The sequence below is a fragment of the Pristiophorus japonicus genome, chromosome 13, assembly GCF_044704955.1.
Source record: "Pristiophorus japonicus isolate sPriJap1 chromosome 13, sPriJap1.hap1, whole genome shotgun sequence".
In the NCBI taxonomy this organism is placed as follows: Eukaryota; Metazoa; Chordata; class Chondrichthyes; family Pristiophoridae; genus Pristiophorus; species Pristiophorus japonicus.
The window spans coordinates 120,316,909-120,335,373 of record NC_091989.1 but is presented as its reverse complement, the minus strand read 5'-3'; the positions used below and the strand labels follow the sequence as shown (position 1 = coordinate 120,335,373).

Here is an 18,465-nt window from a genome sequence, read left to right as displayed (position 1 = left end):
TTCCCGCCGAATAAGGATTTCCTTTAGTTCCTCCTTCTCACTAGACCCTTGGTCCCCTAGTATTTCCGGAAGATTTTTTGTGTCTTCCTTCGTGAAGACAGAACCAAAGTATTAGTTTAACTGATCTGCCATTTCTTTGTTCCCCATTATAACTGCACCTGAATCTGACTGCAAGGGATCTACGTTTGTTTTCACTAATCTTTTTCTCTTCACATATCTATAGAAGCTTTTGCAGTCAGTTTTTATGTTCCCAGCAAGCTTCCTCTCATATTCTATTTTCCCCCTCCTAATTAAACCCTTTGTCCTCCTCTGCTGCATTATAAAATTCTCCCAGTCCTCAGGTTTGCTGCTTTTTCTGGCCAATTTATATGCCCCTTCCTTGGATTTAACACTATCCTTAATTTCCCTTGTTAGCCACGGTTGAGCCACCTTCCCTGTTTTATTTTTACTCCAGACAGGGATGTACAATTGTTAAAGTTCATCCATGTGATCTTTGAATGTTTGCCATTGCCTATCCACCGTCAACCGTTTAATTATCACTTGCCAGTCCATTCTCGCCAATTCACGTCTCATACCATCGAAGTTACCTTTCCTTAAGTTCAGGAACCTAGTTTCTGAATTAACTGTGTCGCTCTCTATCTTAATAAAGAATTTTAACATATTATGGTCACTCTTCCCCAAGGGGCCTCGCACAACAAGATTGTTAATTAGTCCTTTCTCATTACACATCACCCAATCTAGGTTGAGGAACCCTCTCGTTGGTTCCTCAACATATTGGTCTAGAAAACCATCCCTAATACACTCCTCCTCCACCGCATTGCTACCAGTTTGGTTAGTCCAATCAATATATAGATTAAAGTCACCCATGATAACTGCTGTACTTTTATTGCATGCATCCCCAGTTTCTTGTTTCATGTTGTCCCCAAACTCACTGCTACTATTTGGTGGCCTGTACACAACTCCCACTCGCGGTTTCTGCCCTTTGGTATTCCGTAGCTCCACCCATACCGATTCCACATCATCCAAGCTAATGTCCTTCCATTACTTTTGCATTAATTTCCTCTTTAACCAGCAACGCCACCCCACCTCCTTTTCCTTTCTGTCTATCCTTCCTGAATGTTGAATATCCCTGGATGTAGAGTTCCCAGCCTTGGTCACCCTGGAGCCATGTCTCCGTGATGCCAATTACATCATATCCGTTAACTGCTATCTGCGCAGTTAATTCGTTCACCTTATTATAAATACTCCTCGCATTGAGGCACAGAGCTTTCAGGCTTGTCTTTTTAACACCCTTTTCCCCTCAGAATTTTGCTGTAATGTGGCCCTTGTTACTTTTTGCCTTGGGTTTCTCTGCCCTCCACTTTTACTTTTCTTCTTTCTATCTTTTGCTTCTGCCCCCATTCTACTTCCCTCTGTCTCCCTGCATAGGTTCCCATCCCCCTGCCATATTAGTTTAACCGCTCCCTAACAGCACGAGCAAACACTTCCCCTAGGACATTGGTTCCGGTCCTGCCCAGGTGCAGACCGTCCTATTTGTACTGGTCCCACCTCCCCCAGAATCGGTTCCAATGTCCCAGGAATTTGAATCCCTCCCTTCTGCCACGTATTCATGTGCGTAATTAACACTTGTCATATTGTTAAAAAGTACTTGGACTTGAATGGACAAGAATTAACTTTGTGGCAAGGTTAATTTGTAGATACCATCCAAGTACAGTAGCTTTACGCCATTCAATGCATTTCAATGGTAAGGCAGACAGCGAGATGTCATTTTCGCAAAGCTAATGATGGAGGAGCGCATTCCGGATTTCCACATTTAACCGCACATCGGCCCTCGTCTGAACTTTCTATAACATTTGCATATAAATAACTGTGGGTGCCATTAGCCTCACTGTTATTTTGACAGCAAATTATGATACATTGTTGACAACTCCAAAATTTGAAATTAAAAAAGTATGACTACTATGGTTGAACACTTACCTTAAAAGAGATTTATAGATTTAAATCATTTAATAATGTTAGAAGGGGAAAAATGTCAAAGGATCTAAGTTTCAAAAGGATCGATCCATTTACTGGAGTTCTCTACATATTAATCACAAATCAGATTTTAAAATATCCACAGTCCCCCAGTGTGTTTTTAGTGCTGGAGCATGCATAAAGATAGCATTATGATCACACAGCTTGTACGTTCAGGGTGTGGCCTGCTGCTCCAGCTTCCTGTCTGGCTGTTTCCTCAGTTTAGTAATAAACTTATTATAACAAGCTGCCAACGAAACAAGGTGATTTATCTTTGCCCAGGAAGAGAATACAATGAACTACTGATATTCTGCAATGAAATGGTACAGAATATGCAACACCTGGCCCAAAGAGTCACCTACCCCAAAAACCTCATCAGTATTGCCTTTATGAGTCACAGGTCTACAGAAATACGCCAGCTTCCCATTCAGGGAAAGTGATGGCCTTTTCCTCAGATGACATTGCATAGGAAGTTGTTGAATACGATGTTTATTCCAGAAGTGAAGGGGACTGCATAACTCAAACAGTACAAATAATGCACACTTTCAGAAGTAGAACAATCATATCCAACAACTTCCTCTATTTACATAATGTACATGTTCTAGTTTCATGTTCTGTTAATATAAACGTTTACCTTTTAGTGGTGGAAGTTTGGTATCAAATTTTATTTAATATCGAAAGTAGTACTGCTAATAGGGAACTGTTAAGATGAGGAGAGAGAATATGGCTGTTTCTCTCTTCCCCTTCCTGCATCTTCACCTCCTCAAATGGTAATTCAAGCTGGAGATATGGTTTCATTGTTGCTGGTATCTCATCCAAGTGGCCATTCATCACAATGCTGTCCACAATATCCATAAGAAGCTAGCCCTCCAGGAAATCCTTTGGAGCAAAAGTTTCCTCCACTACAGCTAGAAGAATTTGCTTCTAGCCTGAAACGCCTATACAACTGGTTGAAGTTATCGGGAGGGAAGGGGCAGGAGGATTTGTCTCAGATTAGATTAAAAGGGAGCCAAACACATCTCTCTCTTCAGGTAAACATTATTTTCAGTTAATGTAGCAAAGACAAGATGGGGAAAAAAAATAACAAAACCACGATTCTTGCAAGGCTAAATGCTGCCCTATGCAACATGAGAAAATCACTGATACCTTCATGGTTTTGTCTATATTTGGGAAAGTTTCACAAACCAGCTGCAAAAGTCAAAAGTTTACTCTTTCTTAAAGCAGTATCCTAGGATAGCCGTGGGGAGGGAAGTAGAGAAAGTGGGGAGTTTTCTTTTAAACATAAAGTTAAAGTAAACCAGAGGCATGCCTAGCAGTGCAACTTAAGAACCAGTGAAACGGATTTTCTTGTTGAAAAAGCACTATGCATAAAAGTCATGATTGCAACATTAACAAAATGTTTGCCATCAATCCACCAATAAAAAACGGTATTCTTTTGCACGTGCGAAAGGTCAATCATCTCAATCTCTTTATGCAGGGAAACTGACCAATGCCAGGCACCACACCTTTAAATAAATCCTAAACTACATACAACTAGCAACCTTAACTGTTGAGCAATCCTCAGCTGACAATTAGATGTGGAACTTTTAGAATATAAATATGTTTACCAAATTAGCTTTTTATTGGGCAGTATAAATATTGTTCACATTTGTAGCTTAACATTGAAATAAAGCGGATTTAGTAGAAAATAGTTTCGGAAAAAAGTTGCTATTTATATTGGTTCAGACAGTTCCTGCCTACATGTAAAAGATATAAATATTATAAAAAGAGCCAATTTTACAGGGTTCCATGCCAACTTTCTACAGTTCATTGTTCACCAGCTGGTAAGCTGCCAAGGTCCCACTGACTTTACAGGAGTGTTGCTATCCATAAGCAAACTTTTCTGGTTAACAGATTTTTTTTTGCAGTTGTCCTAGACAGACTACAAAGACTGCATTACATCCTAGCAAAATACTAAACCCAGCACAGTGTCGCAGACAGTATGCAATGGGGCTTTTTGCAGTCATGCAAAATTTGTACCAGGATTTAAAAACTGGAGAAATTCAGATATAAACATTTAGCTAGCAATATCCTAACAATCTTACAGCATATGGTTATACTTGTGTTACCATTATGATCAAAATGAGTTAATGCAAGTTATTAAAAAAAAGTTACCTTTAATTTGGTGTCAGAATTCTCTGAAACATTTGAACCTGACATTTCATTTGGACTGGAGCTCATAAATCAGTGCCATAAAATGGCAGGTGGGCTTACACTCATTTTTCATACTAGGTTGTCAGGATGTGCAGGCCGGACATGTTCCCACAGAGGATGGGGCAATGAAAGGATCGCCACACAAACTGAACTAGGAACAGGCAACATGCCATCAGCCTGCCACCTTCTGATCAGAAAAGGTGCTGAATACTTAATGAGGTGGAGTGGTTTTTTTTGTAAATTTAGTGTCTGTAATAGCATTTCAACTCACTGCATTTTATTCTCACAATTAACATACACAGACAAGCTCTGTAGTAGAGGAGTCTTTAAAATCTTCAAGATAACATCACAGACATCAGGATCTTACTTACAGTAATTAGAGAAAGAAAATACCATACCTAATGCTTTGGCAGCAATCTGGCATGTGAGAGGGGGAGGAATATTGATGCAGATAAGATCCACATCCTGATGGAGCAAAACATCATCAGTCCGGCTTGTGTAGAAGGAAATGTTCATTTCCTCCGCCAGCTGCTTGGCCTCTTCCTCCGTTCTTCCCCAGAGTGCCTCGATGGTGAAGCCTTCAGCACGCAACAGCGGCACCAAAACCCGTGCAGTACTACCTGTCCCAAACACACCGACCCCTGGGAGCATTTTCCACTCCGTCCGTTTCTATCGACAACCAAGTTTCATAGGAAAGAGGATGCAGATCACCTCTCCAGATTTAGAACAGGCTGCAATTCTATGCATGCTATAAAGAGAAAAACAAACAGGACTGTAAGATGCAGAAGTCACTTCCTAAAAAGCTTAGACTGAAATCCCTTCACATGTAAACTCAAGAACTAGGTACAAAAAATAGGTAATTAAATACTGATCATTTACATTTAGTATCAAATGCTTTAAAATAACAACACACACATCTAGACCGTGCACAAATTACAGACAAGCGACCTGCTCCCAGACATCAGCGCAATGCTGATCTGTGCAGCCCAGAGAATAACGACCCCTCCACTTTGCCAATATTGGAGCTTGATGTAGCAAGGCATATCCTTGCATCATTTTCTCCCTTGTGACCAGTTTTGTGCTGCTGCTAGTTTTGAATCTTATGGTTAATTTAACACATTTAGACCTGGGGAAGGATATATGGTATATGACATCATTACCAACAATAGGATGGAAAATGATACAAGATGTTGGGATGAACTGTTGTCATAGAGTCTTCCCAGATAGCATAATGATTATCATTACAGAGGTAATTAAATCACCCATGCTTACAAATGCTTTATGGGCTATAGAGATTCTGATGTCTGGTGACAGTTTTACTCCAGTTTTCTGTACAGTAGTGCATTGCATTAATTGCCGTATAAAACAAGTTTACATTTAAGATCTCAGAACTCCCTACTTTGTTTATACCACCAGGGAGATGCTGAGAAGCAACTGGACTATTTCCAAAAGTTGTTCACATCTCTCGTATTAACCAGTTATTACAGTGTATTAAGATACCACAGAGCAGGTTGCCTTCCTGCCGTTCTGATCGAGAACCAATCAAGAAGGATGAAAAAAAATTCAGTCTACTGGGAAATTGTAGAGTCGCGTTGGGTGAGGCAATGGAAATTTATAATCCATATTGAAATCATTACGTTGCAGGATAGGGAGTCAGTGGACGAGAAGAAAGGCGATAGTTGAGGGCGACTTAGTACAGGGCAGGGTGTGTACTGCAGCGCTTTGGATGGACTCAGAAAGCCAGAGTGTATTGGGAGTAACTAAGCCTGGACGTGACAAAAGGCATAGATGTGAAGGTCAGTGATGGTAAGGGCTGAGTGGAGGTGAGTGATGCTACAGAGTGGAGGTGGAACAGACAGTCTTGGTGAAGAGTAAGAGGTGGGGTTTGAAGCCAAGATTAGAGGAAATGCAGCCTAGTGGTTATGGCACTGGACTAATGACCCACGTATTCAAATCTCACTGTGGCAAATTTTGAAACTGAATTCAATAAATCTGGCAAATTGTGAACCAGAAAAACTGCCCGATTATTGTAAAAACCAAATGATTCGCCAATGTCCTTCAAGGAAGGGAACCTACCACTCCCACCTAGTCCATTCTACATGTGGCACCAGTCCCACAATACATGCTTGACTCTTGATGCCCTCCGGGCAACTAGAGACAGGCAATAAATACTGTCTTTTTGGTGTCACTCACATCCAAAGAATAAATAGAAAAAGGTTAAAAAGGCAAAGTCACACATCAGGTTAAGTCCGTGGACAGTTGGGGAAAAGGGCGGAATTAGGGAGCTAGGTTGCAGAGTTTCTGGAAGCCAAACGGGATGGCTTTAGTCTTGCCAATGTTAAAGTTCCAGCTCATTCACAATGATGTCGGACAACTTGAATTTAAATAACCTTTACTTCCATTATTACAAATGCTGTCAGATTATAACTCACCTACTTTTCTATAGCTGATCTCCATTACTTTTTCCACTGTTGCCCATTTCTACAATTGCAAGTAATGATTGTTAACAGTACTCATAGTTTACTTAGAAACTAATGTTCTAGCTGGTAACAACTGGGTAAATGTCATGATTACTCTCAGGAAACTGGGCAGTAAGCTGTGGGGGGGGGGGGGTCGAGTGCACAAAGCTTGAGAACACATGCTGCAGAAAACATGTCTCAAGGGTATATAATTATGCTACTGCTATAGCAAGTCAAAACACTTATCCCTACTGCAAATACAGAAAATGTAAACACATGTGAACAATTTTCTTTGGAGTATACCCTTTCAAATATAACACTAAAATTTGTACAATTGAAGACTAAGCTTCTGCCTGCCTGAAAGCGATGGATTGAGATTCCACTGTTCTATTTAGCTATGGATTATAAAAGCTGTAGCAATCTAATCTTCAACCAAAAGAATCTGTTTATATCAAGGTACCCTAACAGTCAGGGCTGCATAGCTAGTTCACTTTAAAAATGTCAATCCATTACAATCAGAGTAGATCATTCGCCTCCTCACTGAATCAACCGCTATTGGCACTTAACTTGACAGCAATGCTCACAACTTGCATTTATATAGAGCCTTAGTAAAATGTCCAAAGGTGAATGACAGGAGCATTATCAAACAAAATCTGACACCGAGAATCATAAGGAGATATTAGGACAGGTGACCAAAAGCCTGGTCAAAGAGATCAATTTTAAGGAGCACCTTAAAGGACAGAGAGGTAGAGAGGCTTAGGGAGGGAACTTCAGAGCCTAGGGCCCAGGCAGCTGAATGGTGGAGCGATTAAAATTGGGGATGCGCTAGTTGCCAGAATTAGACGAGTTCAGAAATCTTAAAAGGATTGTCAGGCTGGAGGAGGTTACAGAGATAGGCAAGGCCATGGAGGAATTTGACAACACGGGTGCAGAGGTGATGGGTGAACAGGACTTGGTGTGAGTTAGAATATGGGCTGGAGAGCACTGGAGTAGTCGGGTCGAGAGATAACAAAGGCATGGATGAGGGTTTCGGCAGCAGATGAACTGAGGAAGGGTCAGAGGTGAGTCATGTTATGGAGGTGGAAGTAGATGGTCTTGGTGATAAAGCAGATGTGTGGTCGGAAGTTCATCTCGGGGTCAAATAAGAGGCCATGGTTGCGAACGGTCTGGTGCAGCCTCAGGCCAGGGAGAGGGATGGAGTTGGCAGCTCGGGAGCAGAGTTTGTGGTTAGTTGGGGGAAATTTCTGCTCGTCCAGGACTGGATGTCAGACAAGCAGCGTGACAAATCAGAGACAAGGAATCGTTGAGAGGTGTGGTGGTGAGGTAGAAATAGGTGTCGTCAGCGTATATGTGAAACCTGATGTGCTTTTGGATGATATTGCTAAGGAGCAGTATGTAGATGAGAAATAGGAGGGGCCAAGGATAGATCCTTGGGAGACAGGTGCACAAGCAGGAAGAGAAGCCATTGCAGGTGATTCTCTAGCTATGACTGGATAGATAAGAATGGACCAGGCGAGGGCAGTTCCACCCAGCTAGGCGACAGAGGGTAGGTATTGGAGGAGGATGACGTGGTTAACATTGCAGACAGGTCAAGGAGGATGAGGAGGGATAGTTTACAATCACATAGGATGTCATTTATGACTTTGATAGGGGTGTTTCAGTGCTGTGGCAGGGTGGAAAACAAGATGGACGGGTGCAAACATGGAGGGCAACAGCACGTTCAAAGAATTGAGAGGAAAGTGAAGTTGAAGATGGGGTGGTAGTTTGCAAGGATAGAGGGATCAAGGGTGTGTTTTTAAAAAGGGGTGATGTTGACAAATTTGATGGCGAGAGCAGTTGTACCCAAGGTGAGGGAACCATTCACAATATCAGCTAATATGGGGTGCCAAGGGAAGTTGGGTGGTCAGTATTTTGATGGGAAAATGATCGAGAGAGCAGGAGTTGGGTCAAATGGACAAGATGAGATTGGAGAGGGCACATGTTAGATAGGTGAGAAACTAGAGAAAGAGGAGCGTTCAGGGCTGGGGGGGGCAGGCAGTGAGACACCTTAGGGGAAGTTTGGCTTGGTAGGAAGGGAGGAAAGCGGCAGAGGCAACTCAATGGATAATCTCAATCTTAGTGACAAAGAAGTCCAATAGCTCCTTACACTTCCTGTTGGAGACGAGGGTGGAGGAGGCAGGGGAAAGGGGTTTAAAAAGACAGTTTATAGTGGAGAAAAGAAACCAGGGGTTATCTTTGCATTCAGGAATGATCCTGGAATAGTGAGCAGTTTTGACAGAGAGTAGGGCCCGAAAGTGCTTTATATGGTCCAGCCGGATCTATCAATAAATGACTAAACCAGTTGTCCACCATAAGCATTCAAGTCTGCGTCATTTGGACTTAAGGGAGCGGAGGAGAGTCCTGTGCCGGGGGAATGACCAAGGTAAGAGAAAGAGTAATGGTAAAGTTAAAATAACCCTTCAAAATACATTGATATGTAAAAAATGCAGACTGGTCAGCCTAGGGTGCACTCATCTGAAAATATTAGAAACATAGAAAACATAGAAAATAGGTGCAGGAGCAGGTCATTCAGCCCTTCTAGCCTGCACCACCATTCAATGAGTTCATGGCTGAACATGAAACTTCAGTACCCCCTTCCTGCTTTCTCGCCATAACCCTTGATCCCCCGAATAGAAACATACTCTAATACAGGTACCCTCATTGAGAAAATGGGTATTTGTTAAACAGGAGCTTTCATTATCACAACTACTTTAAAGATCAAATCAAAAGGAAGATTTTTCCCCCAACATTTGAACAGCATATCATGTGTTCTCGGCTTACAAGAAGGGTTTACAGTTACAGGCTTAATGTACAAAAATCTGACTGTGTAATCCACTCGGCCAACATTGCATTATCAAGATATTAATTCCGTGCTTCATCCGTACTTTCATTCAGTGCCTTTATACCACTAGCCTAAGTAACACTGCCAACCTATCCACCCTACAGTGTCAAATCTTATTAAACAAAGTGTATTTTTCAAAAGTTGAAGTAAAGCCCAAACCTTTATAGCTGTTTTTTTTTAAAAATGGGACCCCATAGCAGGTCTCCTTTTCCCAATTCAGTTTTCTATCCTGCTCTCCCAAAGGTAGCGTTTCATGCAGGGTAATGGCTCCACCACCAGAGCAACTCTCCAGTACCTCTCTAAAGTGGACAGGCTTCATCTTCTCGTCTAGACGATGCATGCTGGATGGCTATTTGACCATTGGGGCATCACAGCCCAAACTGATCCCTTCCTCACCAGACGTTCAAGTGAATTTTCAGCAGTCATCACATGACAGCAATCAGAAGTGGTAACTGTGGCTGATCGTTCTCTTCCCAAGCCCAAGGACACTCAGGCCAACTGTAGCAACATCACTGCCATCCTGGCCAAGATTAATTAACTCCATTCATTGCCAATATTTCATTACACCAATTATATAAATGCACTCGTGAGAAACACCACAAAGCCACTCTTTCCACAATTTGCACTTAAGCTAGATTGTGCAAGTGTCTCAATTTTGTCTAACACTCAGAATATTACTACAAAAACTCCACATCACTGTACTATAAATTAAGAAATAGTCACACCACAACCAGTTCATTCACGAGCAAAGGACGATTACAGAAGAGTACAACAAACAGAAATCGAATGAGGTCTTCCTCAGAAAGTGGGGCGAAAAATCCCATTCCTGAAACCAACAGCGACGATAATGTAGCCACTGGGCTAGGTTGAAATGGTTCCTCACCCCCAGTCACACAGCCCGAGTGCTGCCTCTATAAGCGTGAGCATCACCGCTGGTCTCACGGATGTGAAGTTAGTCATTTGACTTGCATATATGAGTCAATCTCTTATCCCAAAAGATTACTGGAATTGGTTGAATTATGAATGCCGTGTGACCCGCAGATCCGCCCGGTGCTGGTCCCACTGCCAGCTCTCGGGACACTGCCAGCTGCAACAAAAGGTTTGCAGGCGGATAGATTGGGTTCAAGCGTTCCGGTCACCGCGGCAACGGCGGGGCCTCTCCTCCACTCCCCTCCCACCCACCAACCAACCACCACCACTCACAGATCAAACCCAACCACGGGCTCATTCCACCCCCGCCCGAATGGCGACTCGTTACCATCGATCGGCGGCCGGTGAATCACTGCGATTGTAACCGCTGCCTCGGCCTCATTCGCCGTTCACAGCTCCGCCCTCAGCTCATTCGGATCGCGGTGGCGGTGGCGGCGGCGTTTCCCTCCCCACAGGCACCAAAGGGGATCAGTCTAGGGTGACTCGGCCTGGACTCGCTCTTGCACCCATGGCGAAACCGCTTCAACAACCGGTCTCCGAAGACTCAAGCATTAGAGCGCCGGCTCTTCCCGCTGCAGCACCACTCGCGCGTCCACACAACCGACTGCGCAAGCGTACCAAGGACCCGCCCACTTCGCAGGCGTTACCCAGTCAACCAATGCCAACCCACCATACGACTGCGCATGCGTTTCTTTAACGCTCACCATCCGAGCAGTCCTCAGAGTGGTTCCGCGCATGAATTACTTTCTAATTTGCATGCTCTGAGCCGCCCATTACGTGCGTCATCCCTATATTAGTATACTGGGCCCGCCCACTTAGATCTCATTAGCATGCTAGCACACACCTACAGTGGCTTGATTGGTTAATGTGTTGAGCGTTTAGCTTTTGAGAGGTAGGTTTTTGGTTTCTTTTAATTTTGTGACTGCACTTCGTGACGAGTTCGAACTTAGTCTAAACATTAAAAAATATTGAAAAAATAACTAGTGTTTCTCTCACAAACTGGGAAAAAAGGAAAATGCAAATAGCCTGGCAAACCTGGAAATGCAACGATTGCGCAACATGGCATTGCACGTCTGCGGCAGTAGCAGACAACAATACAGTGCTGAGTTTGTTGGAACAGGGTTTTCAGGAACTGAGTTGGGCGGAAGATTGCCCAAAGGGTCAGTAAATGCCCCTTTCAACATCGTTTTCATAAGTAAATCCATCTTGGAAGCAAACATTTTTTGGAAATGTTAGTTTCGGAATTCGGAATTTGGAGCTTGGAATAAAAATTGAATAAATCAAATATATTAAACAGGTTAGGCATGTTCATTATAACACCGCACCATAATATCCAGTATAAATTGCGCTATGACACTTACCTCTATTAAGTACGGAGGAGTAATTTCTACACTGGTCTAACTTTTGTTCAGTTGCAACGTGTACACTCCAAGCAGGAAATGCTTGTTTTTGAGATAGTGATCGAGCGTTGAGTCACCTACCGCCACTTCGTCCCTTAGAGTCTGGATTACTGGATTAAAATTTTATGTGGAGTAAGAAATAAAGGCCTGAAATTAATGAAAAGGAAGATAAAACAATCAGAAAAAATACATTGGAATAAAGGGATTAGGGATGGGACGATTGAGAGAATAATAAATAAGGAGGCACGTAGTATAAAGCACGTAGGTGATGTGGTTCCGAACTCTGGAGCTATAAAGTACAAGTTCTAGCTATCTTTCACTCAAAAATATCCAACAAATTAGGAAAGAGGCTTGTACATTGGATTATGTTGTACTTTGTACCCTCAAATCTGCCACATTACCTTATTGGCATATATCTACAGTATATGCCAATAAAGTAGATTGCTTCTGGGATTTTCATGGCGCATTGCCAGTCTTAGATTGGATTTTCAGAAGGCTTTCGATAAGGTGCCACAAGAGGTTATTAAACAAAATTAGGGCTCATGGGATTGGGGATAATATACTATCATGGATTGAGGTTTGGTTAATGGTCAGAAAACAGAGAGTAGGAATAAACGGGTCATTTTCGGGTTGGCGGGCTGTAACTAGTGGGGTACTGCAAGGATCGGTGCTTGGGCCTCAGCAATTCACAATATATATCAATGATTTGGATGAGGGAACCAAATATAATATATCCAAGTTTGCTGATAATACAAAGCTAGGTGGGAAAATGTAAGTTGTGAGGAGGATGCAAAGAGACTTCAAGGAGATATAGATAGGCTAAGTGAGTGGGCATGAATGTGGCAAATGGAATATAATGTGGAGAATTGTGGTAGGAAAAATAGAAAAGCAGAGTTTTTTTTAAATGGCGAGAGATTGGGAAATGTTGATGATCAGAGTGACCTGGGTGTCCGTGTACACAAATCACTGAAAGTTAACATGCAGGTAAAGCAAGCAATTAAAACAGCAAATTGTATGTTGGCCTTTATTACAAGAGGATTTGAGTATAAGAGTAAAGATGTCTTACTGCCCTGGTGAGACCACACCTGGAATATTTTGTACAGTTTTAGTCTCCTTACCGAAGGAAGGATATACTTGCCATAGAGGGGGTGCAACTAAAGTTCACCAGACTAATTCATAGGATGAGGGGGATTGTCCTATGAGGAGAGGTTGAGGGAACTAGGTCTATATTCTCTAGAGTTTAGCAGAATGAGAGGTGATCTCATTGAAAACTAAAAAAATCTTACAGGGCTTGACAGGGTAAATGCAAGGAGGATATTTCCCCTGGCTGGGGAGTCTAGAACCAGGGGTCAGAGTCTCAGAATAAGGGGTAGCCATTTAGGACTGAGATGAGGAGAAATTTCTTCACTCAGGGGGTTATGAATCTTTGGAATTCTCTACCCCAGAGGGCGTGGAAGCTCAGTCGTTGAGCATATTCAAGACAGAGATCAATATATTTTTGGATATTAAGGAAATCAAGGGATATGGGGATAGTGCAGGAAAGTAGAGTTGAGGTAGAAGATCAGCCATGATCTCATTGAATGGCGAAGCAGGCTAGAGGGGCCAAATGGCCTACTCATGCTCCTATTTCTTATGTTCTTAGCTTTGACTCCAAAAGAGGTGTTAAGTGTAGGTAGACAATCCCCAAGGGGGCAGGGATTAACACTGGAGGGCAAGTAATGCAGACAACTCCTGTATTCCCTCAGAGAACAGGCCTGTCCATTGCATTGACTGACAAATCATGAGTGACACAACAGGACCTAAAGATATACAGGCAGGGATTAACAGGTTGAAAAACAGCCTGGTGATGTAGTAAGTTAATGTACGAACAGACAGCACTATGGATTGACGGAAATTGAGCACACACTGATCATTCAGCCATGCATTGAGTGGAGCTGAGAAACTTCTTGGGGAGGCAAAATCCGAGGGTAAGACTGTGGAAATGTATTTTTATCTAAGCTGATACCATACGGTATTTGTGTGCCCTTTGCAATATATATATAACAAAATGGAGTCCTGGCCCTTCCAGAACTTTCTGCATTTTAGCAGTCAGCTTGCATAAACAGCTAAACCTGGTTTGAGATGGCTGATGGCCATCAGACAGCTAGGAGACAAGTCATGCTGAGACAAGTACCCCCCCATGGTGCTCTCCTATTGTCTACACGACAAGAGTTCCATGTCACCCCACCCTTTTCTTCTAGACTCAAACCACCAGCCATTATCTCTTGTAGAGACCTCATCCATTTGATGCAAACAGATAAACTGACTAGGAAACTGAACAATGCAAGACAGGTAATAGCTCATTACCTCATTCTCATGGAGTAATGGCCGGCTGGCCAACTAATAACCCTGACAAAAGGAAATATCTGGAAACCATGTCAGGACAAGGATGTAGTAATTAACTCTTTATCTGTATTCACTGACTACGAGACAGAGCCAATACACAGGGAGAGGCCATAACTTGGGTTTTACTGTATAAATATCTTGTGAAACTGTACCATTTCGGGGGTGTTCACTTAGCCCTTGACTGAGTGTGACCTGCCCCTTGCTAGCAAGTAAATTAAAGAAACTTCTGCCGGAGCTGAAAGTGTCGGAGTCATTCTTTTCGGAGGTCGAGATTTCGACAGTTACTTCTTGGAGGTCCCACCGAGATGCATAGTGCCTCTCCAGTGAAAGGCTTCAGTGGCCAAACAAGGTGAGCCTTTTGCTCACAAGAAGGTTTCTTCACTGTTGAATCGCATATGTAATCTGTTGTCCACAGGGGAGGTACTGCAATCTACAAGACTCGACATTTAAAAGCTAAAGTTATTTTTTTTTAACCACTTTTTTCTCAGCTCGCAAGCAGAAGAGAACGGGTTCTGGAAAAATCTCGAAACAGCCCGGGGAAGGTTTCAGTAGGTAAGGGAGCGCTAGTCGATCGACAAAGGTTCCTGAAGGTTCTTATGTGATAAAATTAGAAAAAAAAAAGCGCTAATCGATCGAAGGTTCTTATGTGATAAGATTTTTATTGTTTTTAATTAGGAAAAGGTTCTTATGTAATAAGAATGGGAAAAAAAAAGAAGCGCAATCGATCAAAGGTTCTTATGTGATAAGAGTTAGGGTATGGAACCATAAGTTTTATCAGTTTTATAAGTTTTATTAGGATAAGTTAAGGACTCGGTCTGTAGTGGCGTACAACGCAGACTGAGAATTGATTATTTGTTTAGATAGAGTGTAAGGTTATGATTTGTGTACTCGCGTGAATATTGTTTGTTGTCCTTGTTATACTGTTGTTTGCAATACCTTTGTGCGACATTGCCATTAGAGAAAATGGAAGAGTCACTAGGGAAAATTGTGATTTGAAAAAAAAAACAAGGATTGATTAAGAAAAGAAACAGTAACTGATTGATCAACTACGGTTGGTTTGTGCCAACATATCTCACACACCCAGACTGAGCCCGAATTAAGAGCCTTTTCAGGCCACGTAACGGCCAGGAGAAGTGGGCGTAGAGAACTCGGTTGGCCGAAAGGATTGTGAGATCAGAAACTGTGGAAAATCTTAATCATCCAGAATGGGGGCTGGAGCAAGTAAACCACCACCAAAAGGGACCCCAGCCCATTTTATGCTCCAGAATTGTGGTCAGTCTTCAATTGACCACCTAAGAGAATGGATAAAATGGACTAAAGGTGAAAACAGGCCATTTCCACCCGATGGTTCATTTAATTTAGAGAGAATAACCTGTCTAGAAGAATGCCTTATAGACAGAGACCCAGGAAGAAGAGGGGAAAAAAAGATGAATTGGTCGGCGTTTGGAGATTGGAAAAGGGAAGCTGAGGAACGACACGAGAAGAGCCTAAGAGTTAGCAAGCAGTGTACTAGAGGGAGAAAGAAGGGGGATGAACGGGTAGAGCAGGTGAATCGCCCTTGACATAGCAAACATCCATCTGTTATGGTTGCTAAAGAGACAAAGACACACTCACCAAGTGCCCCTAAGGGTTGGAAAAAAGATGAGGATGAGGAATGGGACGATGATTGGACTCCCTACAGCCATCGACCACCGCCGTATGTTCCACCCCCGGGGGGTGCTCCAGGCCAACAAGGAGGAGATGATCCTCGGGCAGGAGCACAGGGAAATGGGGTAACACCCGCTCCCAACAATGCAGGTGTGGCTGCAGGAAAAATAGATCAGTCACAAGGGAATCAATACCATGACGGCCCTGCAGGTGGCACACGAAGTCTTACCCGTGGACAAGGGCCCGGTAACCTGGAGCCATCATCATCTGCATACCCAGTAAGACTTTTTCCCAGTCCACTCTCTGGGGGGGGCTCCGGTCCCTATTTATCGACCATGATCACCAAGTGAGTTAAGAATAATTGTGGAAGGATTGGCAGACCCTAAAACCAATATTGAAAAGGCCATAGACCAGTTAAAAGTGATCATCTTGTGCCACAAACCCAGTATATTAGATGGTCAAATCTTACTGAAAGCCTGGTTAAAGGACACTAAATTTGCCGAACTTGAGATAAAATTCAACGATTTTAAAACCCATCGAGAGACTCCGGATGCAGATCCCAGCACAAAGCCAGGAGAGAGGTTCAGGGAAAGATGTTGGGAAGCCTTGCATTCGGTGTTCCCAAGGAAAACGAATTGGTCCAAAATTATGGAAACTACACAAAGAAAGGAGGAGGATGTTGAGGATTATGTAGAAAGAGTGCGAGAGATCATGAACCAATGTTCAGGCATGAAAATAGAGGAGGTAGAAGCTCCTATGATCAGCGCCGTGGTAAACGGGCTACGACCCGAACTCAGAGATCCCTTTAAACTAGTTTGTTTCGGATGGCGACAGGAATCGCTATCCAAGGTTGTATCTATGTTAAAGGACATACAAGAGCGAAATAGAGAATCTAAAAACAAGGTCACAGTGTTTGTGGAACAAGCAGCTGTAACAACACCCACCACGGTGACACAGTCCTACGGCCCCCCCCCCCCGGGGTAGAGGAAGAGGGCGAGGCAAAGGAGGAAATTTCAGGGGAAGAAAAAGAGGAAGTGCACGGCGGGAACAATATGATACCTGTCACAATTGTGGTCAGATTGGACACTGGGCTAGAAATTGCCGGGCAAAACAGCAACAACCAAATTATGATTGGACTCAACAGGCAGGTAATAGAGCACCCCCTCCCCCTCCAGGACCTAACCCGTATGCGACCCAAGTCCAGGTACATGCTAGACCTCAGACTAATTTCTCTGTGCAAGATCCATTTGGATCACAGAATCAAAAGCAATTCGGCCAACAACCAAATTGCCCGTATAATGATCAATGACACCCAATCCCAGACCCAAGTGCTGCGAACAAACAGCTACCCGTCGTTTCGTTAAATGCCATAGGAGAACCTGAAGTAAAAATACGAATACAAGGAAAGGATATCCCATTCCTAGTGGATACTGGTGCCACCTATTCGGTCCTTTCAAGGGAGGATACGAAGGGAATTCCCACTTCCACTAATCAAACCTCAGTGATTGGACTATCTGGACACGCGCAGCAAATGTTTTTCTCTAACCCTATCAATGTACAATTAGAAGATTATGAAGATAGTCATTCATTCCTACTGTCTAATGAAGTTCCAGTAAATCTGTGTGGACGTGACCTATTATGTAAAATGAGTGCCACGATCCTCTGTTCCCCAGCTGGTCTGGAGGTTCGAGTCCCCATAGATAAATGTGGCGCATATCCACTACTTCAACCCACAACTCCATATTGTATGTCTGGAAAAATTTGGACCCCACACTAAGCAAAACGCGATCCTATTTGTTTGGTTCATATTGGTGCGTAACAAGGTTAATCACAGACTACCTCAAATCTCAAACCTTGGGAAGTTGGTACGAAACATTACACTGCACAGCATATTGTGACAATACGGGATCAGACGCTACAGCACAGATCTTTTATCAACCAGTCCTGCACCAGAAACATCAATTGATGATCGAACAAATTTTTATTGGACCCGAAGGGATAGCGGCAGGGGTTGAATTATCCTCCGACAGTCAGAGCTTGTTTAGGGTTAAAGAGAGCGTTCCACACTGCACCCTTGCGATTGCAGGCACACATAAACCCCAGGATTTAGGACGAATGGTTAAAAGAATGCAAGGATCCCCAGTACAAGAGGAATGGCACACACTTAATGGAACTTTGGGGCAACATGAAAGGGGGGGAGGCTATTCTGTCAAGTTGAATGGGAAACTATACTTCGATGCTGTCTTAGAAGAAAGGATGCTTTCAGCCACTAGCTTCCCATTACAACAAAGCACAGCAGAGCTTCTTGCTAAAGTTCCAGAACAACTATGGTCTACACACGCTAATGAAGTAGGAAAGGTGCTCACCGCACAACCATATAAGGTAGCGATCAGTTCAACCGCCCCACTCCCCAAGAAGCCCCAATACCCCTTGTCTCCAGCCGCAGAACAAGGTATCGAGCCAGTCATTAAGTCCCTGCTGGCCCAGGGAATAATCGTTCCAACTAGAAGTCCATAGTGACAAATGGAGATTTGTCCAAGACCTGTGAATCATTCTG

The 18,465-nt window shown here is 43.1% G+C and overlaps 1 protein-coding gene across 2 annotated transcripts in view; it reads right to left on the bottom strand.

Moving 5' to 3' along the window:
• The window catches only part of LOC139278269 (glucose-fructose oxidoreductase domain-containing protein 2-like), a 41,256-nt gene extending 30,188 nt beyond the window's left edge, over positions 1-11,068 (bottom strand). The window contains exons 1-2 of one of the 2 annotated variants that reach the window (XM_070896919.1): positions 10,805-11,068; positions 4,605-4,954 (exon numbers count right to left, since the gene is read on the bottom strand). In XM_070896919.1, the coding sequence (XP_070753020.1) occupies positions 4,605-4,857 (253 nt within the window). In that variant the 5' untranslated portion in view covers positions 4,858-4,954; positions 10,805-11,068. Of the gene's footprint in view, positions 1-4,604; positions 4,955-10,749 lie in introns of both variants that reach the window. The other variant, XM_070896920.1, reaches the window with a different exon arrangement.
• Between the last annotated feature and the right edge of the window lie 7,397 nt (positions 11,069-18,465).